This window comes from Anolis carolinensis, chromosome 3, assembly GCF_035594765.1.
Source record: "Anolis carolinensis isolate JA03-04 chromosome 3, rAnoCar3.1.pri, whole genome shotgun sequence".
NCBI classification, from domain to species: Eukaryota; Metazoa; Chordata; class Lepidosauria; order Squamata; family Dactyloidae; genus Anolis; species Anolis carolinensis.
This window is the reverse complement of record NC_085843.1, coordinates 196,429,505-196,453,047: the sequence shown is the minus strand read 5'-3', so window position 1 is coordinate 196,453,047 and position 23,543 is coordinate 196,429,505. Positions and strand designations below refer to the sequence as shown.

General features: G+C 37.7%; 1 protein-coding gene across 2 annotated transcripts in view; it reads right to left on the bottom strand.

Moving 5' to 3' along the window:
* The window catches only part of zranb1 (zinc finger RANBP2-type containing 1), a 46,839-nt gene that overhangs the window by 4,541 nt on the left and 18,755 nt on the right, over positions 1-23,543 (bottom strand). For both annotated transcript variants that reach the window (XM_062976052.1, XM_003218589.4), the window contains 7 exons: positions 11,228-11,415; positions 8,140-8,293; positions 6,423-6,494; positions 5,095-5,293; positions 4,342-4,462; positions 2,830-2,959; positions 1,039-1,268 (listed from right to left, as the gene is read on the bottom strand). In XM_062976052.1, the coding sequence (XP_062832122.1) occupies positions 1,039-1,268; positions 2,830-2,959; positions 4,342-4,462; positions 5,095-5,293; positions 6,423-6,494; positions 8,140-8,293; positions 11,228-11,415 (1,094 nt within the window). The remainder of the gene's footprint in view (positions 1-1,038; positions 1,269-2,829; positions 2,960-4,341; positions 4,463-5,094; positions 5,294-6,422; positions 6,495-8,139; positions 8,294-11,227; positions 11,416-23,543) is intronic.

Sequence of the window (23,543 nt, the reverse complement as noted above, 5' to 3'; positions counted from 1 at the left end):
TTCATAACCAGGGGACTGCCTATACTAGGAAAAACACCCCAATAAAATTCGAATTGATCTAGCTTAACCAAATTCTACATAACTTATTAAAACAGTGCTCTGAATGCTTCCTGTAAATATAATATGAAATAATTAACAGATCTGGGTTTTCTAAACACGGAAATTTAAATGATTTAGAAAGCCCATTCTGCCAGTAGTTATTTACCAAAGACTTCACCAGTAGCAAGAATCCATTCTTTTCACTTCTACTATCATTGTAGTTTTTGCACTCCTTTAATGAGGATTGATGGAATGGGATAGTATGGCTTGATGTCTTGTAACCCTTTATATATACAGTGTTCCCTCACTTATCGCGGGGGTTAAGGTTCCAGGACCACCCGCAATAAGTGAAAATCCATGAAGTAGGGACACTATATTTATTTTAATATTTATACATTATTTTAGTAGTTATACACCATTTTAAGTCTTTATCAACTAATCGTGTGTTGATAAATCGCCTCCTTCTTCTGTTGCCGCTTGTGCTCCTTTTCTCTCCCTTTGGCTTCTCCTTCCTCCCTTCTTTAGGCTATAAATTATAAATTTTTATGATTTGTAAGTCTTTTAGAGTTTATTGAAAAACCATGAAACAGCGAATCCGTGAAAAGTGAACCGTGAAGTAGTGAGGGAACACTGTATTCTACTTTCAAATTTCTAGTTAACAATTTTCTAGAAAAACTCAACTCAGGGTCTCATTGTTTTGACAATATTTGTGGCTGTCAGAACTTTCTCAGTAGCTTTACTACTATACCTGCTTAACACACAATTCTACCAGCCACATCAGAATAAATTTGAACAGAAAGGCTACCATAGCTATTCAGCTCACAACATACTTCACACCTCCTTCCTCTGCTCTCTATTACTGACTTTCAAATTGTTCTGCAGAATAACCCGTGCAATTACTTCATAATATACACATTCTCAATGTAGGCTTCCTTTTAACTGATACAATGTCTCTGGAGCTTATTTAACTCCACCTGAACCACTTAGGTTTTTTCTTACCTCTTGAGCAGACAGGAAGTGAATGTGTAGCAGCTTCCTTTCACTGTCAACCAATGGTAAAAAAGTAATAGTAACATCATCATCAGTATTCAAGTTAGCACCAGCACCTCGATTGCCATAGCCATCATTCTCCATGGCAACCAAAGCAGAGAAGTGGCCCCTCGTGTAGCCCAGAGCAATAGGGCTTTTCCAACAAAAACTCTGTTCCCACAATAAAGGCAAATAGACACCTAGAAAGAAAATGGAACAGTCAAAAATGTAAATCAACATAAACCTGGGCACAAAATATTTTTAATTAAAATTGTAATGTCAAAGTAGGACACCAAATGAGTATCTCAAAATACCTTAGGAAACAAGATAATATCTACATCACGTAAGAAGGCTAAACTCTTTTTTATTTGTGTATGTAAAATGCTGTAATTTTATCGTGATGACATTTGCTGGCCACACAACAAACACTCTCTTGCTAAAATCTGAATCAAAGAGACTTATAGTGCCATGGGCACCAGGAATAATTCCTAGTTAAATGGCAACAGAGACAGGCAAGTGATCCAAGCATTTTACACATGCCTTCCTTTCTCACCATATAAAGGCCTGGGTACCATCTTAAAATATCAAATGTCCTATATGGTTAAACAAGTAGAATAAAGTCTTATTTGGTTTAGTGCCAATCAACCCAGTCCTCACAGCCTTTCATTACATATAATTGAATTGGCCAGCCCTCGCAGAAACATCAAAAGTTATTCACAGAGACTTCAGCAGAACAACTAAGCCAGGAACGTGCCCTGCCTTGAGAGAGTTTAAAAATAGCAGTGAGTAATCCAAGTGTATATGTAACATAGCAACCCTCCATAGTGAAACTGCATCCAAAGTATCTGAACACTTTATGCATGCCTCTCAACAAAAAGAAAACCAATGGATCTTCTGAAACCAACGAGCACTACTTTGTATTCTCAAAGATAAATACCTGCCAGTGTATTTAACCACCTAAGTTAAAAATATGGTACTGTGAACACTACCTTCAAAGCTGTGCTCACATAAACTGGCTTTACTAAGCACTTTATATTCCAGGTATGATACTAGAAGTGTTTAAAGATACAAAATTTGGAATACAGGCAGTCCTCAAGTTATAAACAAGACAGGTTCTGTAGGTCTGTTAAGTTGAATTTGTTTGTAAATCGGAACAGGTACTTTTTTTAAGTGTAACTCCACCTAAATATATATATTTCTTAGCTTTGGATGGCATAGGGAAGGGTTAACCCCCTGTGGTGTTTGTTTTGCTGTCTGTGCCTCTCTTCAGAAGATGTCACCTCACTTTCTATCACTGTGATCATTGGATTTTGAATAATTTGGCTTGTTGTGGAAAGAAGGATTGGTGATAAGGCTTCAGTGGAGACAACTTTTCCCCATAACAACTCTTTAGTGAATTTCCCTTCCTGGGGGTAGATTTCTCTTACTTCCTGTTGTCTCATTCCCATTCTTAACTAGGAGTCGGATGTTTGTAATTCAGGGGCTGCCTGTAATGCAATATACTTCACATCAAGCTCTCTTTTGATTCTCTAAAGGGGTGCCTCCATGCTTTCAAAAGGCACTTCACTGCAGAAGAAAAGAGCAGATGTAACATTTCAACAAAAGACAGCAGACGGAAAACTAACTGTTGAACATGGCACCTAAAACTTTAGTACATAAGTGTACATAAACCCATTGGTACTTCTTCAAACTACCATCTTGTACCACAACTCTCCTCAAAACTTTTAGTTTAAAATTGTGTTTTTATTTTGTCATACTTACCTTGAAAACGAGTATACCCTAAAGTTTCTCCCCTGAAACTCTTATAATATTTTACTCCATAAACTATAATTGGTCTTCTAAGAATATGTGCAAGTACAAAAATGTGTGTCTGTTCCAAACTCGCTCCAGGCTGTATCAAAGAGAAAAAAAGCCAAGTATCAAATGAAGCAGCTATTAATTGATTTTTTTTATTCAGTGGTCTTAATATTACTAAAATTCCATGGCAATACTTACCAAAGTTTACAAATAAATTTTCAAAAATTATTTGTATTTGGAAAAAAATGATCACCCCAACCAGATATAGACTAATATAATTATGTTGATAGTTGTAGGAGAGAATAGAGCAGCCTTATTGAAATGGCCTTGTTTAATCTGCTAAATCTGCCTAATTTCAATTAAAATCATGTTTCCTGCATATATTTCTTGAAATAGTAGCCATAGTAACAGAAATCCCCAAGGATTTGGCTTTCCTCTGGCACTGCTGTAATTTGAGCACTGCTAAAGGGAATTAGTTTCACATTCTTGTACTTGACTACTCACCCATCATGAAGCAACAAGAAATGTTACAAAAGCACAAGACTACTATGACATATCATTGCTCTGAGCAGGCTATATTGAATTTAAAGCACAAATAGGGATGTATGATGTCCAAACAGGGACAACCCTACCACTTAGAGAAGAGACATGGCACCATAAAGTACCTCTTGAGGAAACTGCTCTTCAGCTGGGAGTCAGCACTGCTCCGACTTTGTCTTTCCCAAATGGAAAGCTAACACCTCAAGATGCTCTTAGAACCTTGAAAGAGTTATTCCCCAGAATGCCCTTTGCTTTTCCTACCAGTGGAGGATAAGAACAGAACAAAATGGGAAGACACATAAAGGAAAAAAATGGAATGTGATTGAGTGAAGCTGAGTGTGTCAGCAATGGATTTGTCCATTTCTGGTGTGACACCCAGCCTCAAATGACTGCCCACACCATGGTTTCAAGAATTATATTTGCAGGTTCCCAAAAGTAAAAAAAATAAAATAAAAAAATACTGCATGTTACACAAATTGGGAAGTAATCAATATGCAAATATACCCAGAACCATTTCCCATCCAATTCACTGGGATATACTCTTAAATGTACACAGAACATATATCATATGGACTTCTGTATTTTAATGTACAAAATGAATTGCACCCCGGGATCAATCAATCACCACTTTTTATTTATTTTCCAGACCTACCAGTTTCATTGGGGGATAAATAAAGAATGAGAAAACTTAAAACACTCTTAAGGCTGATTTACACTGACTGGTTGGTGCTCAGGGTATTTAAAATTCTATGATTAATTTTAAAACAGCAATCATAATATTAGAGGTCAGGTAAATAAATCATTTCATATTTCAGAAGGCAATCTAAAAATGTACAGGGGCACCCAGAAGGACAGTCCATACGATTTTTGTGTGAAAAACAAATAACTTTCTAAAAAAAATTGTATTTCCCATATTTATAATTTACAGCTGCTTACCTGACTGGCAAGAGAAAGTATAAATGCCCAGTCTTCCTGCCATTGCTCTTCTCTCAATGAGAAGTGTAAACCAAAGCTTTGAGAGTACCAAGACTCCCACTCTTTCCATCGTGTATAGAACCTACAAACAGTACATAAAGTCAAAGAATGAAGGGTTGTTATTTTTCATAATTCAAAATCACACTTAAATACACCATGTAAAGAAGGACTTTGGCAGACAACAAGAGATGTGACCAATGTGATCCATATAAACTCAATTTTAAAAGCCACCCAAACAATTTGAGCGTATGTGTATAGTAGTATAATGTAGAATTTATGTGGTATAGTGGTTTGAGTGTTGAATTATGGAGATTAGGGTTCAAATCCCTGCCCAGTCATGGAAACCCATTAGGTGACTTTGGGCATGTCACATTTTCTCAGCAAGAGAGGAAGGCAAAGCAAAAACCCCTTTGATTAAATCATGTCAAAAAACAACTTGAAGATACACAACAAATGCACTTTTGTGTTATAAAATGAGGCAGACCAGTTTTATTGACTGCAAGATAGTTGAGTAAGAATGCAACTTCCTTATGTCTTCAGGTAACAACAGAACACCAAGTAATTGAACTCTTTCACAGAAGCTTTGGATTTTAAAAAATGAAATAATGATACAAGATATAATTCATTTTTGTTCTAAGAAACTGGCATACAAAATCACCATACTTTGAGATTACTATAAGTGTGAATGTTTCCTCCTAAATCATTTCTGCTTACCAATGGGAACAATCATGTAAACTGTCATGAAGAGCTTTACGTAGCACCGAATCCTTGTCATAAATGCCCCAGGTAGCTTGTAGTACTGAATCAAGCAGGCAGTCCCCTGCAGTTCGATTCCAAAGTGCATAAAGTCTACTGTCTAAACGCGTACCCAGTTCCAGTGACCAGTTTATAATGGGAGATTCTTCTTCTAGTTCTAGAGGACATAAACAATATAATCATAGTTATCCAAACTCCAATTTAAAATATGTCGTATTCCAATATTAGTATATATTAGCCTACTGAAACACTGTTATTTTTAACATTACATGGTCATTCCACATCAGTTAATCTCATGCAATAAATCCAAGATGTAACAATACAAATCAATAATGGTGGTGAACTTCCAGATGCATGCTGTGTAATTTATATGAAGTTTAACTAAGGCTCAGTACTGCAAGTAGACTTCTTACATTTCAAATGCAATCTTAAAGTCACATTGGCAATCAAATCCTACTGAATACACTGGGACCTATTTCCAATTAAACATACGTAAACGTACACTGTTAAACACTTTTTCTGGTGTACCAGAGCAAGAAGTTTTATTTAAAAAGATTAAAATTATGAAGTATGTAAGGCAAGGAGGTAACATCAAGTAGATGTCAGAAAACTAGAGACTACTCATCTTGTGAATTAAAAAATCTATAAACACTACCTTAACCAACTTTAAATATCAGACTTATTAAAGAGATGTGAATATGGTGCTGCATATTTTAACTGACTATAATAACTATACACTTTTAGAAAATAATTTAACTATATTTCCTGTCCTATAATAAACCTTCAAAAGATCCTATGTACAAGATAGATTTTACCATGATAACAAAGAACAGGCATCAATGAATATTCTGTATCTTTATGCTGAATTCGTCCTCAATTATGCATATACAGTAGAGTCTCACTTATCCAAGCTAAACGGGCCAGCAGAAGCTTGGATAAGCGAATATCTTGGATAATAAGGAGGGATTAAGGAAAAGCCTATTAAACATCAATTTAGGTTATGATTTTACAAATTAAGCACCAAAACATCATGTTATACAACAAATTTGACAGAAAAAGTAGTTCAATACGCAGTAATGTTATGTTGTAATTACTGTATTTACAAATTTAGCACCAAAATATCACGATATATTGAAAACATTGACTACAAAAATGGCTTGGATTATCCAGAGGCTTGGATAAGCGAGACTCTACTGTAGTTCTATTCCCTGGTTCAGCAACATTCTATAGATCTTGGGCAAAAGTAATGTGATTATCATGCAGCATAAGCAATGTACCATATTTACCTTTCTGAACATCTCTATCAAGTACTTCATCAAATAGTTTCTCTTGAACTGTTGGTGGCAAGTCTTCAATATCTGTAAAGACAAGACATTTTACAAATCTGTATATGATAAATGACTTAAGTGTACCATTCATTATATTCCAGCCATTTGAGGGCTGCTTCACAAGTTATGACGATCATTAGGAGATTGTGGATCCCTTACATCAATGGTTCTCAACCTGGGGTCCCCAGATGTTTTTGGCCTTCAACTCCCAGAAATCCTAACAGCTGGTAAACTGACTGGGATTTCTGGGAGTTGTAGGCCAAAAATATCTGGGGACTCCTGGTTGAGAACCACTGCCTTACAAAGTGATTGCTCCATAAGGAAAGTAGTCCATGTCAAGGTGGTATATACAAAATAGCCTGACATGCTGCCAAAAAAAGGCATTCATGCGGCAGTAATGTGGTGAGACATTGACCTACAATCCCTGGTAAAAGACAGGATTAATCGGCTTCTAATCAATAACACAATATGAATGGTATTGAACATTCTTCTGCATGCAATTATAGTTACTTTGGTCTCTGCCAATAATTCCTTTTCACAGGTTTTCTCAGTTTTAGTTCTGTAAGGCCCCAAAACCCTGCAAAACAAAAATTGTCCATGCTAGTTGTCATATATCTAGTGTCTATATCATCTGAAACACAAGATTCACTGACAAGTGGCTAAGGACAGTTTAGTTTGATCAATTATTTCCCCATTTTTTAAAAATGGTCCATCTTTTTGAAACACCCTTTACTTACACTCATTTGTGTATTTGTGGAGTACAAGAAATTGAGGATTTGGCACATTTTTTGCTCTTTTGCACATGATATTCAGAACCAAGACACACATTTTTTTGGATCTATTCTGTCTAATCTACATTCCAATAATATGTTGGAAAAGATTTTCAATCTCCTATGTGATATAAATTCTGTGATAACTCACATGGTTTCTCTTTTCATCCTGGATGCAATAAAAAATTCAGGCTAAATGTATTGCTGATATTACGGTTGATTGAAATGGCGATGCTCTTAGCTAACATAATTTTATCTAAACTACATTTTAATATTGCTATTTATATTTGAGGTGTTATACTGTTTTTTAATGTTATTGATCTTAATAGGCAAGACCTGAATGGAAATTGTTTTATGTGGTATTTTTATACTGTTGCACTTTTTAATTGTATTTATTTGTTTGTATGCAGATGGCCTGTGATCTAGGCATTAAGAAACAACCAACCATTCACTCTTTATGTAATCGCATCTGGATACTGCTTAGGACACCATGATTTCTTTACAAAGAGCAATAATCAAACTCAGTCATGAGCCAAAAATGTAACTATTCTACAAACAATGATCTCCAGCAGATGTAGACTGTCAGAATTAGAATAAGCCTCTAACCATTTCCATTACAGATATTACTAACAAAGCACAGTTATTTCCAGTACTGTACTAAAATATAGACAAGAAAAGTATGGAAAGCATAAAAATCTCAAACTAATTTCAAAGTTAATATGAAACTGAGGAGACAGTCTTCCCACCTATATTCATTTATCTGTTCCGGAGCCTGGTAATTCTGAAAATTAAAAACCCAATTGTACATTCTGTAGCAAGAAGAGTCAGAAGACAGGAAGTGGGAATCTTATATCATTAAAACTGATCAAGGACAAGTTAACAGAGAAAGAAGCTTTCACTGTTACCTGCAGGTAACGTAAACGTTACAAGATCAGTTAGGAAATAGCAAGCAAAATCTCCCTTCCGCTGATGAAGAGAAGCAGCAATTTCACGCCGGATTTGTTCAGTAAGCTCTGGGCACACCATTGCTGGAATACACTTGGCTGCATGCTGGGATACCTGCAAGAAAACATTTATGATTTTTCTTGCTTAAGAAAGAAAGGATCACACATATTAAACACCCAAGAAAGTGTTTTTCTTAAAAGACAGTTTAAAGCAATGACAGCATCAAGAAAGAAATGACATCTTACATTTTTTTTAAAAATGCACTTGAAATGGGAACACTTTGATTCAAGTTCCTGCTAAACAGATCCCAGCTGGAATTGAAGTAAACAGTTGACATTTCATCCTAATGTTTAAATGCCACAGCAATCCAAAGAAAAAAATATAAAAATAGTTGCCACTAATTATAAACCGTATTTCACTGACATAATTTCTTCAGATAAAAAACAAAAGTATCTCAATAGGCAGTCTTGTTTCCCAGTCATATCTTTATCATATATGGCTTTGTATGTTCCCAATATGAATTCAATTAACAGCACTAGGGAGTAGTCCTGATTATCAAAGCTCTTGACATGGCAAGATACTGAAGATTGCTTCACATAGAAATATTTTCTAGAGTAACAGTATCTCCATGTCAGAAAAAATAATAAACTCCATTGTCTTTTTGTATCAGAATAACTTGCATTGCACAATTTATTACCTATATTACCCAAACTAGCATTATTTGCATTACACTGGAAGAAAAGAAAGAAATGCCAAGATTCTCTATTGTATTTGGTACTGTTTAGTGCAGGGGTCCCCAAACTTTTTAAACAGGGGGCCAGTTCACGATCCTTTGGACCGTTGGAGGGCCGGACTATAGTTGGCCACCGAGCAATAATAATTAATAATTAATAATAATAATAATAATAATAATGAGGATTGGAAGAGACCCCTTGAGCCATTGAGTCCAATCCCCTTCTGCCTTAGTGCACAAAAGGAACAAGAAAAGCACCCCTGACAGATGGCCTCCCAGACTCAATGTAATAATAATAATAATAATAATAATAATAATAATAATAATAATAATAATAACTGCAAAAGGCCACCCTACTGGGATCTGCGCGCATCATCCAAAAATATATCACACAGTCCTAGACACTTGGGAAGTGTTCGACTTGTGATTTTGTGAAACGAAATCCAGCATATCTATCTTGTTTGCTGTGTCATACAATAATAATAATAATAATAATAATAATAATAATAATAATAATAATAATAATAATAGACCCTTGGGCCATTTAGTCCGACCCCCTTCTGCCTTTGTGCACTGAAAGAACAAGCAAAGCACCCCTGACAGATGGCCTCCCAGCCTCAATGTTAATAATAATAATAATAACAACAACAACAACAACAACAACAACAGCAACAATAGACCCTTGGGCCATTGAGTCCAATCCCCTTCTGCCTTTGTACACCAAAAGAACAAGCAAAGCACCCCTGACAGATGGCCTCCCAGCCTCAATGTTAATAATAATAATAATAATGAAGAGTGTTGGAAGAAACCCCTTGGGCCATTGAGTCCAACCCCCTTCTGCCTTTGTGCACCAAAAGCACAAGCAAAGCACCCCTGACAGATGGCCTCCCAGCCTCAATATTAATATTAATATTAATAATAAGAGTTGTAAGAGAGGAAGAGACCCCTTGGGTCATTTAGCCCAACCCCCCTTCTGCCCTTGTGCCGTGGGGGCCGGATTAATGGCTTTGATGGGCCGCATCCGGCCCCCGGGCCTTAGTTTGGGGACCCCTGGTTTAGGGTATCAAGTGCCTCACAGAAGTATTCAACCCCCTTTGACATTTCCACAATGGAATTGAAATGTATGTTTTTGGCACTGTTTCATTTGATGTACATAAGATATACTGTGATGGTGCAAAATATTTTTTCAGTGGCACACAATGGAAGGAAATAAAAACAAATTGATATTTGTTCATTGTGCACCTCTATGGTATGTTTAAATATGTTTTGCAGTAACCCAGTTTCTGAAAGTCACATAAGTCTGTAGCTCTAAAACATATGTGCTCAGATTAAAGATATCTGTTTGGGGAAAGCCACAGAGTTTTTTGGAGAGTGTATCTAAAATAGCATCATAATGATCAAGGAGCTATCAGAACAACACCAAAAGAAAATTGTGCATCAGAGTTGGTTAACGTTAAAAATGGACCAAGGGAGTTCACCCCTTAAATACACAGCCATAATAACACTAGATATGGTTTTAAGAAAAAAAGAAAGCACTAATTTAAGTAAACAAAATCTTGTGTCATAATAGAAACATTTTGCATTTTCATAGTGTTGAGTGCTTTGCATACATCAAGTGTAACAATCACTTAAATTAATTTTCATTTCAGATTGTAAAAATACAATACATGGAAAATTTGAATAGGGTGAATAATTCTTCAAAGTAATGTATACCTCTCTGGCATAGAAGAACTATTTCTGAAATCATCTCAAGGATCAAACTGAAAAAACAAGGAAAGTTTCACAATAAAGCTCATTTATTAAAAGGCTCCTTTTAATTATCTCGTTATCCACAGAATTAGATTCATAGAGCCCTCCATAAATATAGATCAGTAAAATTATACTTTTTATTATATTTTTTATTGTATGTGAGGCACTGAATTTTTGCCATTTACTTGATGTGAACCACTTTGGATCCCACCAGGAGTGAGAGAGGTAAAGTAAAGGAAAAGGTTTCCCTTTGTCATTAAGTCTAGTCATGTCTGATTCTGGGGGTTGATGCTCATCTCGATTTCTAAGTCAAAGAGCCAGTGTTGTCCATAGATACCTCCAAGGTCATATGGCCGGCATGACTGCACAGAGAACAGTTACCTTTCCGCCGGAGTGGTACCTATTGATCTACTCACATTTGCATGTTTTCGAACTGCTAGGTTGGCAGAAGCTGGGCCTAACAGCGGGAGCTTACCCCGCTCCCCGGATTTGAACCGCCGACTTTTCAGTCGGTGAGAAAAGCGGTATATAAATGCAATAAATAAATAAATAAATTATAGACTTACTTCTGTTAGTAGAACTGCTAACATATCTTGTCTTTGAAAACGTATAGCAAGATGAACAAGTGTGTATCCCACATCAAAAGCAGAAGGACGATTTAACAAACGTACTTCATCTGCAGTAAGCTGTCGTGCAATATCTCCTCCTGATGATTTGTATGCCTCAATAGCAGCTAGGTCACCTTCTACCACCCCTAGGAACATAGAAAACACATTAGAAATTCTACTTTTTGTTGAAGATTTGGGTTGGTACAAGATTATTGCATTCAGTTGTTATTAGGCATATAGCTTTGTAGGCATATCACTCACACTAACTGATAATGCACATATGCAACAACAGAACATTTTTACTAATGTCCATTAATGTGGGCAACGCATTAACAAATCACTCATGGAGTCCAAACTAAATCTATGCAGTTCTTGTTACTTTCAACATTTAATAATAATAACAACAACAACAACAACAACAACAACAACAACAACAACTTTATTCTTGTATCCTGCCCCCATCTCCCCGAAGGGACTCGGGGAGGCTCACATTTGTCCACACTACAGTTCAAAAAGGGGGAGAAAGCCGTTAGGAGAGGCTGGTAAAAAATAAAATATTATTATTATTATTATTATTATTATTATTATTATTATTATTATTATTATTATATGTTGAAATGGCAAGGATTTCAAGTCCATGAATAATAAGATCACTTGCTGCTCCATGTAATTATGCTAACAAGAGCTCATCTAAGAAGTTTTTTTTAATTGAATACATTTCAGAATCACTTTTCAATTATCTCTCTGAGGTCTTGGTCAGACATATCACATTTGAAGACATATGTGAAAGCCCAGATGACAGACTTGTAATTTTCTTGATGGTGCATTTCAGACATTACTCACATGGCAGCTTGAACATGATGACACAGAATTCAATGAGGGGGGAAAGTAGAAGTGTACAAGAGTTAGTTCACATAAACCTAGGAGCAGTACTTTTAGAAAGTGAGTATCAGGCCAAAACACTACAAGAACACTATACAATACTAACAATGTTAGAAACATACACTGAATGTGAACTCAAGTGTGCTATGTACGAGTACACTGAATACAAATAGGGTGGACTAACAGGGCTTAGAAGGAACTAAGTTAAGATCTAATTCAAGTAGCAATCCCTACTATTCCAAAAGTGCTGGACGTCATGCCTGCCATAGATAAGATAATGAACTGAAAATTTTTAGAAGACTGCTATCAGGGGTGCAATGTCACCAGTAAAGGGGAGATATGCTTAACTAGACTTTCCTTAGGACTTCCTTACATGGGTCAAAATGCCCCATTATTTGGTAGCTTGGATGGGGTCTGCTGTGCACCATCATACCATGCCCTGCATGCCTTTCCTTTTGCCAGTGAAACGCCATGGCCCGAAAGAATCATGTGAATGGGTCCTTAGAGTACTTCTCTTTAAGGCTTGCCATAATGATTTTTCTTCCTGAAACATCTTCAAAGAATTATTGTGATAAAAGAACTTTTTTACAGGATCACTTTCTACTGATAAATGCAACATAGGTGAAGCCATCAGGTCATATAAGGCTTACATGTTAATAATACTTTGAACTTTCTAGACACCAACTGAAAGATTTTCCATAATGCACCCACATTTTTTCCCCTCTATTGGCCTCCACTTTTCTTTTTATTCCCATTTTGGCTTTTAGCTCTCTCTGCTTTTTAAACATACTAGGAATTTGCTTTTCCCTTTTCACTGTTTTACTGCTCCTGCAAGCTCAGAATAGGATTTACCTTGGTTGTGGTAAGTCGTCACACACATTTACAGTAGGATTGTCTACAGCCAAATGTAATTCCCATCTCAAGCTTTACTGTACTGTGTACTGCGCGTGCACACACACACACAATACTATAAGTTGGTATCATATATATGTATTTTTTCCAGGTTTGTTTCATAATCCTCTCAATTTGTATTCAACTATAAAACTTCCAGCTAGACAAGGGATAAGGAAGGGGGCTGGGGTGGGGTAGGGTGAGGTGGCATACAAAGACTTTATAGAAAGAAGCTTCTTTGTCACAGGCTTTGGTAACTGAGGTATGCCTGTAGTCAGCACAAAGCAGTTCATAAACATCATCATCACCAAAGCCAGAAAACATCTATCAGCTGAGATCCGGTTGTCCAAATCAGGCCACTAAAAGAGCCTGGCATTCATTTCCAAAGGACAAATTGTATGCTCAATTATTTTTATTTGATTAGACAAAATCAACCAGGAAACCGAAGCAACACTGCTTCCAAAAAAAGAGTGGCAACATGTAACAGTGTTCTTTTGTGCATACTGGAGACACTTAAATTATTCAAAGCATGTTTATCTTTCCACTGTCTCTTCAGGAGACACTCTTCAGACTAAACTTTACAAAATTACAAACATGTTGTTTTCTAAATATGACCTCACTTTATTTTATAATTATAATGCTTGATGTTTATAACCAAGTCTTTCTGCATAGGATTATCAGTCTAAAACCTTAATTTCATAAAGACTCCTCACTTTCAGAGGCATCTACTAATTCAATGTGCTAGTGGCAAGTATCCCAACCCTCTTGTGAGAAAGACTGCTATTCTCTTCCCAAACACCTAACTTATTCATTTATGTGGAAAATCTAAGAAACAGGAGAAAAAATCTCTTTATCTTCACTACATGCCTACACTGAGAAGACAGTAATTGTGCATTCCTCAAATTTCTGCACATATCAGAGTCTCAAAAAGGGATTTGTGTTCAATAGCTTCCTTTACTGATCAGACTGGAAGAAAGAAGCCAAAAAATAACTTTCTGAGTGTCCAAGAGCAGGACACAAGATTTTTTAAAAATTGACAATCCAACTAGTTAGTCTTGCTGCCCAGCTCAATAATTATGAATGACTTTGTAGGGACTATAAGAGCTCTCTTCTTGACCTTAAATGCTCCTTGCTCCTCTCCTCTGTGTCTAGCACTGGGACCAAGGCACACAGGTGCATAAGGGTTAGATTGTGCCTAAAACCAAAAGGAATTTGAAATTTGTATTTCTTTCATATATATGTACTGACTTAAGATAAACTAACACAGTAGATGCTCAGTTTACCACTACTCATGGGGATTGATATATGCCAGGTAAATGTCGTTTCTGGTTGCTTGAGAGATACTATTAAAAATAGACCTAATTAATACTATACCCTATACCATACTATACTATAATTTTGTATTGACTTTGCTATCAAAATATTGAACCTCTCCATCTTGAATAGTAATACCTATAAATTTATAACATATTTTTACAGATTTTAGCTGGGTCTCAGCCTCAGTCTAACTCCAAACATTCCTAGGAGGATTAAATCCCCAAACCATAGACAATGCCCATCCAAAGAAGACAATAGCCACACACCCGTTCTAGAGATTTCCATTGACAAAACATTTTTTTTGATCCATCCAATCAGTTAACAAACTTTTGCCATGCAAGTCTTAACTCAATACACATTATTCCAAAAATCACTTTATCTTAAATGACGCTTTATATATTCCTTAGATGTGTATCACCTGTTACCCCTGCCCTCCCACCCATTTCCCCCCTCCCTCCTGGAAGAGCGATTGCAATGATGTCGTTGTATCAATCAAAACCTTGTGGAAAGCCTGGTTCAGAATTCTATATCTATCATCTACATCTATTTTGTCAGTTAGAATAGACCATTTCCTATACCAGTCTTATTTTGTATGACTATTCATATACTTGTTTTTCTTTGATTAATGAAATCATTAATTATGTATTCTGAGAGATAAGACCACCAATTTTCCACATCCCATCTTTTATTGTCTCTCCATCCTCGAGCTATTGTAATCTGTATTGCGATTATCATATATTTTAGGATTTCTGTCCATTTATTGTTGTCTTCATCTCTGTAGTGAAAGACATAAATGTAGCTTTATCCCACTATAATTTTCCCTATTATTTCTTCCATTGCGTTTCTTATTTTACTGTAATAGTTCTGAACTTTTCTGCAATCCCATCACATATGAGAGATGAACCTATCCCCACAATCATGCCAACGTTTGTTGGAAATATTTCCCATTATATATGCCAATTGAAGGAGGGTTCTTATACCATTTGGAGATTATTTTTCTTTGGGTTTCTTGGATCCTGGTATGTTTAATTTTATTGTTGATCCAAGACCAGATTAATTTCTCACTAAAGTTTTTTTTCTTGTTTTCAAATCTCTATAGGGGTGGTTTTAGTGTTGTAAGATAATGTGATAACTTTCCTTATACAATGACTCGATAATTCTTTCCTCTTTTTCTACTTTCCTTTTAATTATTCTGTCTAGTGGGGCTTCTGCTACCTCTCTTCTTTTCATGGCCTGAGCTCTACTGGACAGGTTTAACCACACTATTCAGTTCCCTTGTCTGCCTTTGTCTTTTATCTTGTCCCAGTTTGTTATTTCTCCATTGGATTCCACGAGCTCTTCTACCTTTTTAATACTGTTCTCTTTCAGAGCCTCTATTAAGTTCCTGAATGTCTTGCCCTTATTTTCTAATGGGAAAGGGTCAATTTTATTTATTTGTAATTTATTGTGCCATTTTTTTTCCAAATTAACAACAATGATAAGCAGGGACCAACTTTTAAGTTCTTTAAGTATTTTTTGTTGGGAAATTAACCATCCAGAAATCCCTAACACATTAATCTGATCAACTCTCCTTTTGTAATTCTGATGAAAACCCTGGAGCCAAAATTAGGCTGTGACTATTCACCTTTCGTGTTGTCAAAGGATTTCATGGCTGGAATCACAGGGTTGTTGTGTGTTTTCCGGGCTGTGTGGCCATGTTCCAGAAGCATTCCCTCCTGATGTTTCGCCCACATCTATGGCAGGCATCCTCAGAGGTTGTGAGGTATATTGGGGGAAAAAACTAAGCAAGGAAGGTTTATATATCTGTGGAAGGTCCAGGGTGGGAGAAGGAACTCTTGTCTGAAGGTTTGCCAGTAAAAGTCACAATCTTAAATAAATACTACCACCCTCTACACAAATAACAACATTTCCTACACATAACACAAGAAAAGGGGCACTATCTGAATAGGACAGTAACTTAAGGAGAGATTACACTACTCCTGCCAACTGTCACTATTCTACACTAATGGCTAGTGAGCAAGGCATTAAGTACACTATACATACCAATAACAAATGGCCTTTGTCTAATGGTAAGTCTCTGGTGCTACTTATGATCAAGTAGGTAAACAACAACACTTAGTTTGGCTTTAAAAAACAACAACAGTGGATCTGCACTAGCCTTCAGAAACACTGAGTGATAAGCACATCAGAAGGGAGAAAGTGTGGTTTATTTTCCAACTAGCTTGGGGACCCGGCGGTGCCCGGGTCATTTGAGAATGGTATTATTTGTCTTTCAATGTTATGTATTCTGTTTGGAGTGGGTGAACTACAATTCCCAGAATTGTGGCTTAATCTTCCCCAAACTGTGCCAGTATGAAAAGTTGGACATTTTGGGGCCTGTGTAGCAAGTGTGGTCCAGATCTGTCATTGGCTGGTCATCGCCTGGGTGTAGTACTGTCTGGATGGGGGTGAATGACTACAACTCCCAGAGTCCCAGAACAATTGCCTAAAAAAAATCTGTCAGTATCCATAGCAGGCAATGTTCAGTCTGTGTGCCAAGTTTGGTCCAGATCCGTCATTGGCTGGGTTCAGTGATCTTTGGATGCAGGTGAACTATAACTCCCAAAATAAAGGCCCATTTCCAAAAACACCTGCAGTATGTTCAGTTGGTCATGAGGATTCTCTGTGTGAAGTGTGGTCCTAGTGCATTGTCGGTGGGGGTCACTGTTTCTCTGGATGCAGGTGAACTATAACTCCCTTTTCCCCAAACTTGTCCAATATGCTCTTTTGGTTCTGGGGGCTCTGTGTGGCAAGTTTGTTCCTGGTATATCATCGGTGGGGTTCGGAATGCTAATTCATTGCAGGTGAACTATAAATCCCAGTACCTACGACTTCCAAATGTCCAGGCCAATTGCCCTCCAAACCCCCCAGTATTGAAATCTGGGCATATCAGGTATGCATGGCAAGTTTAGTCCAAGACCCATCATTGTTTGGGTTCATAGTGTTCTGGGTGTAGGTGAACTATAACTCCTCTACATTCCCCAGTAGGAGGCACAGTGGTCTGACTTGGTGCAGGGTGAACTACAACTTCCACCATGTGGCGTCAATCCCCCAAACTCCTCCAGTAAATGTAGTTGCAGCTCAGTTCTGCTCTGTTTGTTATGCAGACAGATTTGAAAGGAAAGGGCAATAGGCGGGGTCATGGAAACTCCAGAGAAATGGAGAATCCTGGGATGCCTGCCTGTGGTGCAAGGGCAGTAGGCGGGGTCATGAAAATTTCACAGTAATGGAGAACCCTGGGGTGCCTGCCTGTGGTGGAAGAAAAAGCAAAATCTAGGATGAAATGGTCCCCAAATGAAAGCATTCCTTGGGTGGTGGGCCGTAGTGCTTGGGGAGGACATTGGCAGGGTTTGGCCTACATGTTCATGGTGCTCGCTGTAACCGCAATGTCAGTGCAAAGCAGTGACTTGCTGGTTTCTCCAGAGTGAGAAGTGTAGCCAGTTTGTAGAGGCTGGAGGCTGTCTGTGTGAGCGGACACCCGTGCCACATACACACATACGGGTTTTCACTTTTATTATGGATTTAGATTTAGATTAGATTAAGGCCTGCATGTCACTCTGAAATGTGAAGCAGTAGAGGTCAGACAAACCACTTCTCAATCTCCTTCTTCCTCTTTTTTCCATTCTACTCCAGCAACAGAAAGCACATCTAGCAAGAATAAGAACTAAGATGCTCATATAAAATATAAGATCAAAAACAAGGAAAGGCAACACAGAGGAGCAGCTCAGAATCTAAACAGGGTGCATGTACATAGTAGAACAATGCCATTTGAAACAACTTTAACTGCCATAACTCAAAGCTATGGAATTATGGGAGATTAGTTGTAGCTTTACAAGGTCTTTAGTCTTCTCTGCCAAACAGTGCTGGTTGCCTCACCAAACTACAATCCCAGAATTCCATAGCACTGAGCCATGGGAGTCAAGCTGTATTAATTCTACAGAATACCTACACACAGAAAAATCTTAAGTATAATCAAAAGGGTTAACCCCGGTGGCAAAGCGCGTTAAAGCACTGAGCTGGAGACCGAAAGGTCCCAGGTTCAAACCCCGGGAGCGGTGGAAGCGGCCGCTGTTAGCTCCAGCTCCTGCCAATCTAGCAGTTCGAAAACATGCCAATGTGAGTAGATCAACTCTGGCGGGAAGGTAACGGTGCTCTATGCAGTCATGCCGGCCACATGACCTTGGAGGTGTCTACGGACAACACCGGCTCTCTGGCTTAGAAATGGAGATGAGAACCAACCCCCAGAGTCAGACATGACTGGACTTAACGTCAGGGGAAAACCTTTACCTTTTTATAATCAAAACCACCAGAAAACAGAACAGATTCTTGTCTGATGGTTAAAAAGCAAGTACTGGTAGCACCTGATGAACATGACTAGGAAAAGAGTTTGGACCATAAAGTATATATGAAAATATGCTGATTTTTTAAAATGCACATCATCTCTTAAAATCATATTATATTACACCTGTTTTGCGACAAAAATGCATTCCTTCCCTTCACATAGGACAAAAAATTATTTTGTTACAGTTTTAAAAATGCCTTTGTGACAATAAACAGCAACAAATTAATACAACCAAAAGACAAAAAAGATGAAAAATAAAGCAAAATAAATTTGTGCTGTAAACCTATTGTTTAAAATCAACAGAATTCTGAAAATACGATGACAACAAATTTCCCTAAACTACTTTACAAAATGAGAGGAAAATGAGCATCAGATGTTAAAAGCAAGCACTTATTTTAAATCAATTATATAAGGGCTAACAGAATGTGAGTGGATGTCACCTCAAAATTACTCTGAAGGTCTTATGTAAGGTTACATTATCACTTCTCAGTACGGGTTAGGTTAGTTTTGTGAAAACACTCATAGCTTTGAAATCAATGAACCTATATGGACATATTACACACCAAAACAAAGAGATGGCATCTCAGACGATGTGAGTTCTGTAACAAGCACAATGAGCAAGCCCATCAACTTCTCCCTGCCTCTCATTTTAAAATTTAAAAATGTCAGTGTTTGACTTTTTAATGTATTTGAACATCTTTCCAGTTAAAAGTATTATTATGCTTAGCACTGTACCACAATTTTCATTTTTAAATCTCTAAATGTAGTAGAGTCTTGCTTATCCAACCTTCACTTATCCAACGTTCTGTATTATCCAATGCAGTCTGCCTCCTGCCTGGGTCCACCGCTATTTCTTTTGGCAGCAACACACAGCGGGCCAACATCAACAACAACACAGGTGCAGCCACACTCCCAAACAAGTGGCACACTTGTTGTAAAACATTATGTTTTGGTGCTTAATTTGTAAAATTATAACGTAATTTGATGTTTAATAGGCTTTTTCTTAGTCCCTCCTTATTATCCAACATTTTCGCTTATCCAACGTTCTGCCGGCCCGTTTATGTTGGATAAATGAGACTCTACTGTAATACTTTTCATACTTCTACAGAACTGGTCCACAGAATAGTCAAATCTGTGTGCCATAGTGTTTCATACGTTAATATATACATATGAAGTAAGTGGCAGTATGTCTTCCTATACATTTACTTTTAATAATTTTCCAATTTTATTACAAACTAGCTGTGGCCCAGTCTGGGGATATGGAAAATAAAGTAACGAGAAAGTTCTGGTATTTAATATGTTCTAGTTAGTGCTATTTGAGGTGGCCAACAAAGGATTACCTTAGGTAAGAAGGAGCCAGGCTTTGAAGGTGTAAAGGTAGTCAGTGGTATTCAACCTGGCCAACAGAGGATTCCCCTAGATAGGAAGCAGCCATGCTTTGATTCTGAATGACTGTTCTGTGCTATTGCAGTTGGCCAACAAAGGATTTCCCTTGGCAGGAGTCTGGCAGGTTGTGATGCTGCAGGGCTATTCAGTGCTATTGAAGACGACCCATGCCTGTTCTAAAGCTAGGAGATTCTGGAAATCATGCAGGGCCAGCTGTTGAGTCCTTGAAGGAGAGCCAGCCAAGGCTACCTTTCAGAGCAATGAAGTGGCAAAGCTCCTTTCTAGTCTTCCTCACCCAAAGGAAACCCTATAGGTTCCATGGAGCTGCCACTGAACTGACAGACAATCCCATCCATAGAGAGACCTACCAAGACTGCTTCTCCTGGGGGCTTTCTGTCTCCCTCAAGAGGGGGGGAAAGGAGAAAGGGCAAGGAGAGAGGTTTGTGGGAGAAAGGCTCTGACCTCGGCGGCTCCTCAAGTACTGCTGCCTGGCCCCGCTCCTCCAAAACACACCCGCCGCAAAGGTGAAAACGGGTATATTTCCCTTTGAGGAAACACACACACTCGCTCTCCAACACACACACCCGGTGCCTTCCCCGCTCTCCTCCTCGTCTAGGCTCTGAATGGCTGAGTAGAGGAAAGGAGAGCCCAGCGTAATCCTCAGTGGGAGTCACTGGAGGTAGAGCAGCAGGAAGTGCGGCCTGAGGATGGGGAGGAGGGGTAGGAGGAGAGCCCCCTCTTCACGTTGAGAAGAGGATGGAGGGAAAGTTCTGTCACACCAGAAGTGACCTGGCTGCCATTTCAGGGAACGGCTGTCTCCCTGGCAATTGATGGTTGTTCCTTTTTCTCTCTCTCAAGGAACGGGAGGGCGGGCCCATTCGCGCGTGTGCGGTTAGGTATTCTCGGTGTTGGAAGGTTTTAAGGTATTTATGGTTAATTTGTTTAGGTTTTTTCAGTGCTAGTCATACCTTGAATGTGTTGGTGTATTGTGGCCAAATTTGGTGGCATTTGGTCCATTGATTTTGTTGTTAATTCAGTCCTACAAGTGGACAATACATTTTTATACATATAGAAGATGGAGCCATGAACTGATGGGCCCTTTAAATATTAATATCTTGCTTTTTATTATTAGTTTAATTTATATTCTTATGCAGGGCCTAAAAATGTCTTTATACCCTACATTGTACAAACAGGCCAATCTCTAAACGAGAAGCTAAATGGACATAAATCAGATTTTAGGAATGGGCATTCACAAAAAGCAGTTGTGAATATACACAAATCTTCCTAGACACCCCATCTCAGATCTCAGACTTCAGAACAGCAATTACTGGACACAAACACTTCAAAAGGAAAGAGAAATTGTACAATCAGGATACACCCCCCAATTCTAATACACTATCAACCTATTGAACAGAGACAATGATTTCCTGGCAAAGTACACATGCTATAATACTAGTGAACTCATGAAAGCTCTCATTTCCATGTTTTCTGCATGTGCCTTCGAGTCACCCGTCCACTTATGTTGACCCTGTGCATTTATAGGTTTTACTGAGGCAAGGAACAATCAGAAGTGATTTTGCCAGTTCTTTCCTCTGAAATATAGCCTATAGCACCTCACATCTTTTTTCTAGTTCGCATCCAGCATCAAATAACATTCCAAAACCTCACTCAACTACTCTTACCGTTATCTATGCATCTTGACCTCAGGCAATATCCTTTCTCCCACCTTAGTTCTGCCAGTGACCTTCATTAAAACTGAACCTGTCACCTCATCATCCTACCTAAAGTTTTAGCATTTCTAGTACTATTTGCATACATAACAAAAAATCCAAAAGCCTCAAAAAAGCAATACCTTAGCTAGCCAAACAAAATGCACAAAACAAATCATGCAATCTTTTGAAGCTCCACTGGCTTCCTAAAAGGGTTTTTTTCCCCCAAATGTAGAAGCACAGCAACTTCTTGTAAAATTCAATGTTCTCTCCCTAGGAAAAGGACCTATGGCTTCACAAAAGACAGAGACAGCCAGAATCCAAGAGGAGTTGCTTTGCTGCTGTTAAATGAGTTAATTTTTTACTTTGTCTTCCACATGGCCAAGAAAGGAGTGACTTCTGCTTGCACTGAGATCCCTCTGGAAAAACTGAACTACAACAGAAAAAAACATCTGACATAAAATGCAGACCTGTGACTCTAACACTATCACTTTCCTTGTTTTATATAGGATTTTAAACACATTTTACCTGGTGAAAAAGCCAGTGGAAGCTTTGAAAGTTTGCATGATTTATTTTGTGCATTTAGTTGGCCAATAAATATAGTGTTTTTTGTGTATTTTGTTTTACTTTGCTGCATGGCCAGTCCTCAATATATTCACATAAAAATACAGCACCTATTTATGAATATAAATAGTTCATGCACAGACACTTCACTTCATGAATCTGATGAAGTAGCCAACAAAAGCTAATGCTACAAACTTTTTTTGTTAGTCTCAAAAATGCCCCAAGATATTTGGACACTTCAACAACAATATTATTAGACATCTTAAGTAGAATTTTGATATGTCCCCATAATCTGCAAGTCATTAAACTGAACACAGACTACTACAGGAGTCTAGTACTTCATCTAGATTGCTATGTCTTTCAAATTTTGCTGTCCAACTATATCAAAATGAGCACTGTTAAGGACATAGGAGATCACACTATAAATAAAATAAAATAAATAAATTTTATTTCTACCCCGCCACCATCTTCCCAAAGGGACTCGGGGAGGCTAACACAATACAGCAAAGTGCTACATAAATCTAAAATGATAAAACCATAGAATTAGCACTCACTATGTCTGATTTGCTATGTTCAGCTTAGCAGACTTCAAGTTATTGTATTGTGGAATATGCTAACCATGGATACGTAGAGGTTTGAAGCCAATTCTATCAAAGCCAAATAACACTACTCAGTCATTTAAAGTATTTTATCTGTGATAAAGCAATAGTTTACACATAGCTTTAAAAGACAGCTAAGGTGATGTAAGGTTACAAAAGACTGACTCCTGATTTACATGTTGACACAGAATGATCAAATAGCTCTGAATATATCAATAATTAAGCATTCTAGCCAACTCACTAGAAAGTACTTCAGCCATTCAGAACATACCTCCCATACATGTATCATATTACCTCAGCTTTGATCTTAGTGAAATGCCTACTTTAACTTCCCTTATAGAAATGGAAATTGCTTCACACTATTATTGGTGTCATCTTGGCACAGCAACTTCTTGTAAAATTCAATATAAATAAGCAAAGTTAGGAGGTTGGTTTTTAAAAAGGACAGAAATTAATTACCTACTGCATCTTATGAATTGTAAAAATGGCACAGAACACTTTTATATCACAAATTAAGTGACTATAGAAAGGCACATGTCTCTTAA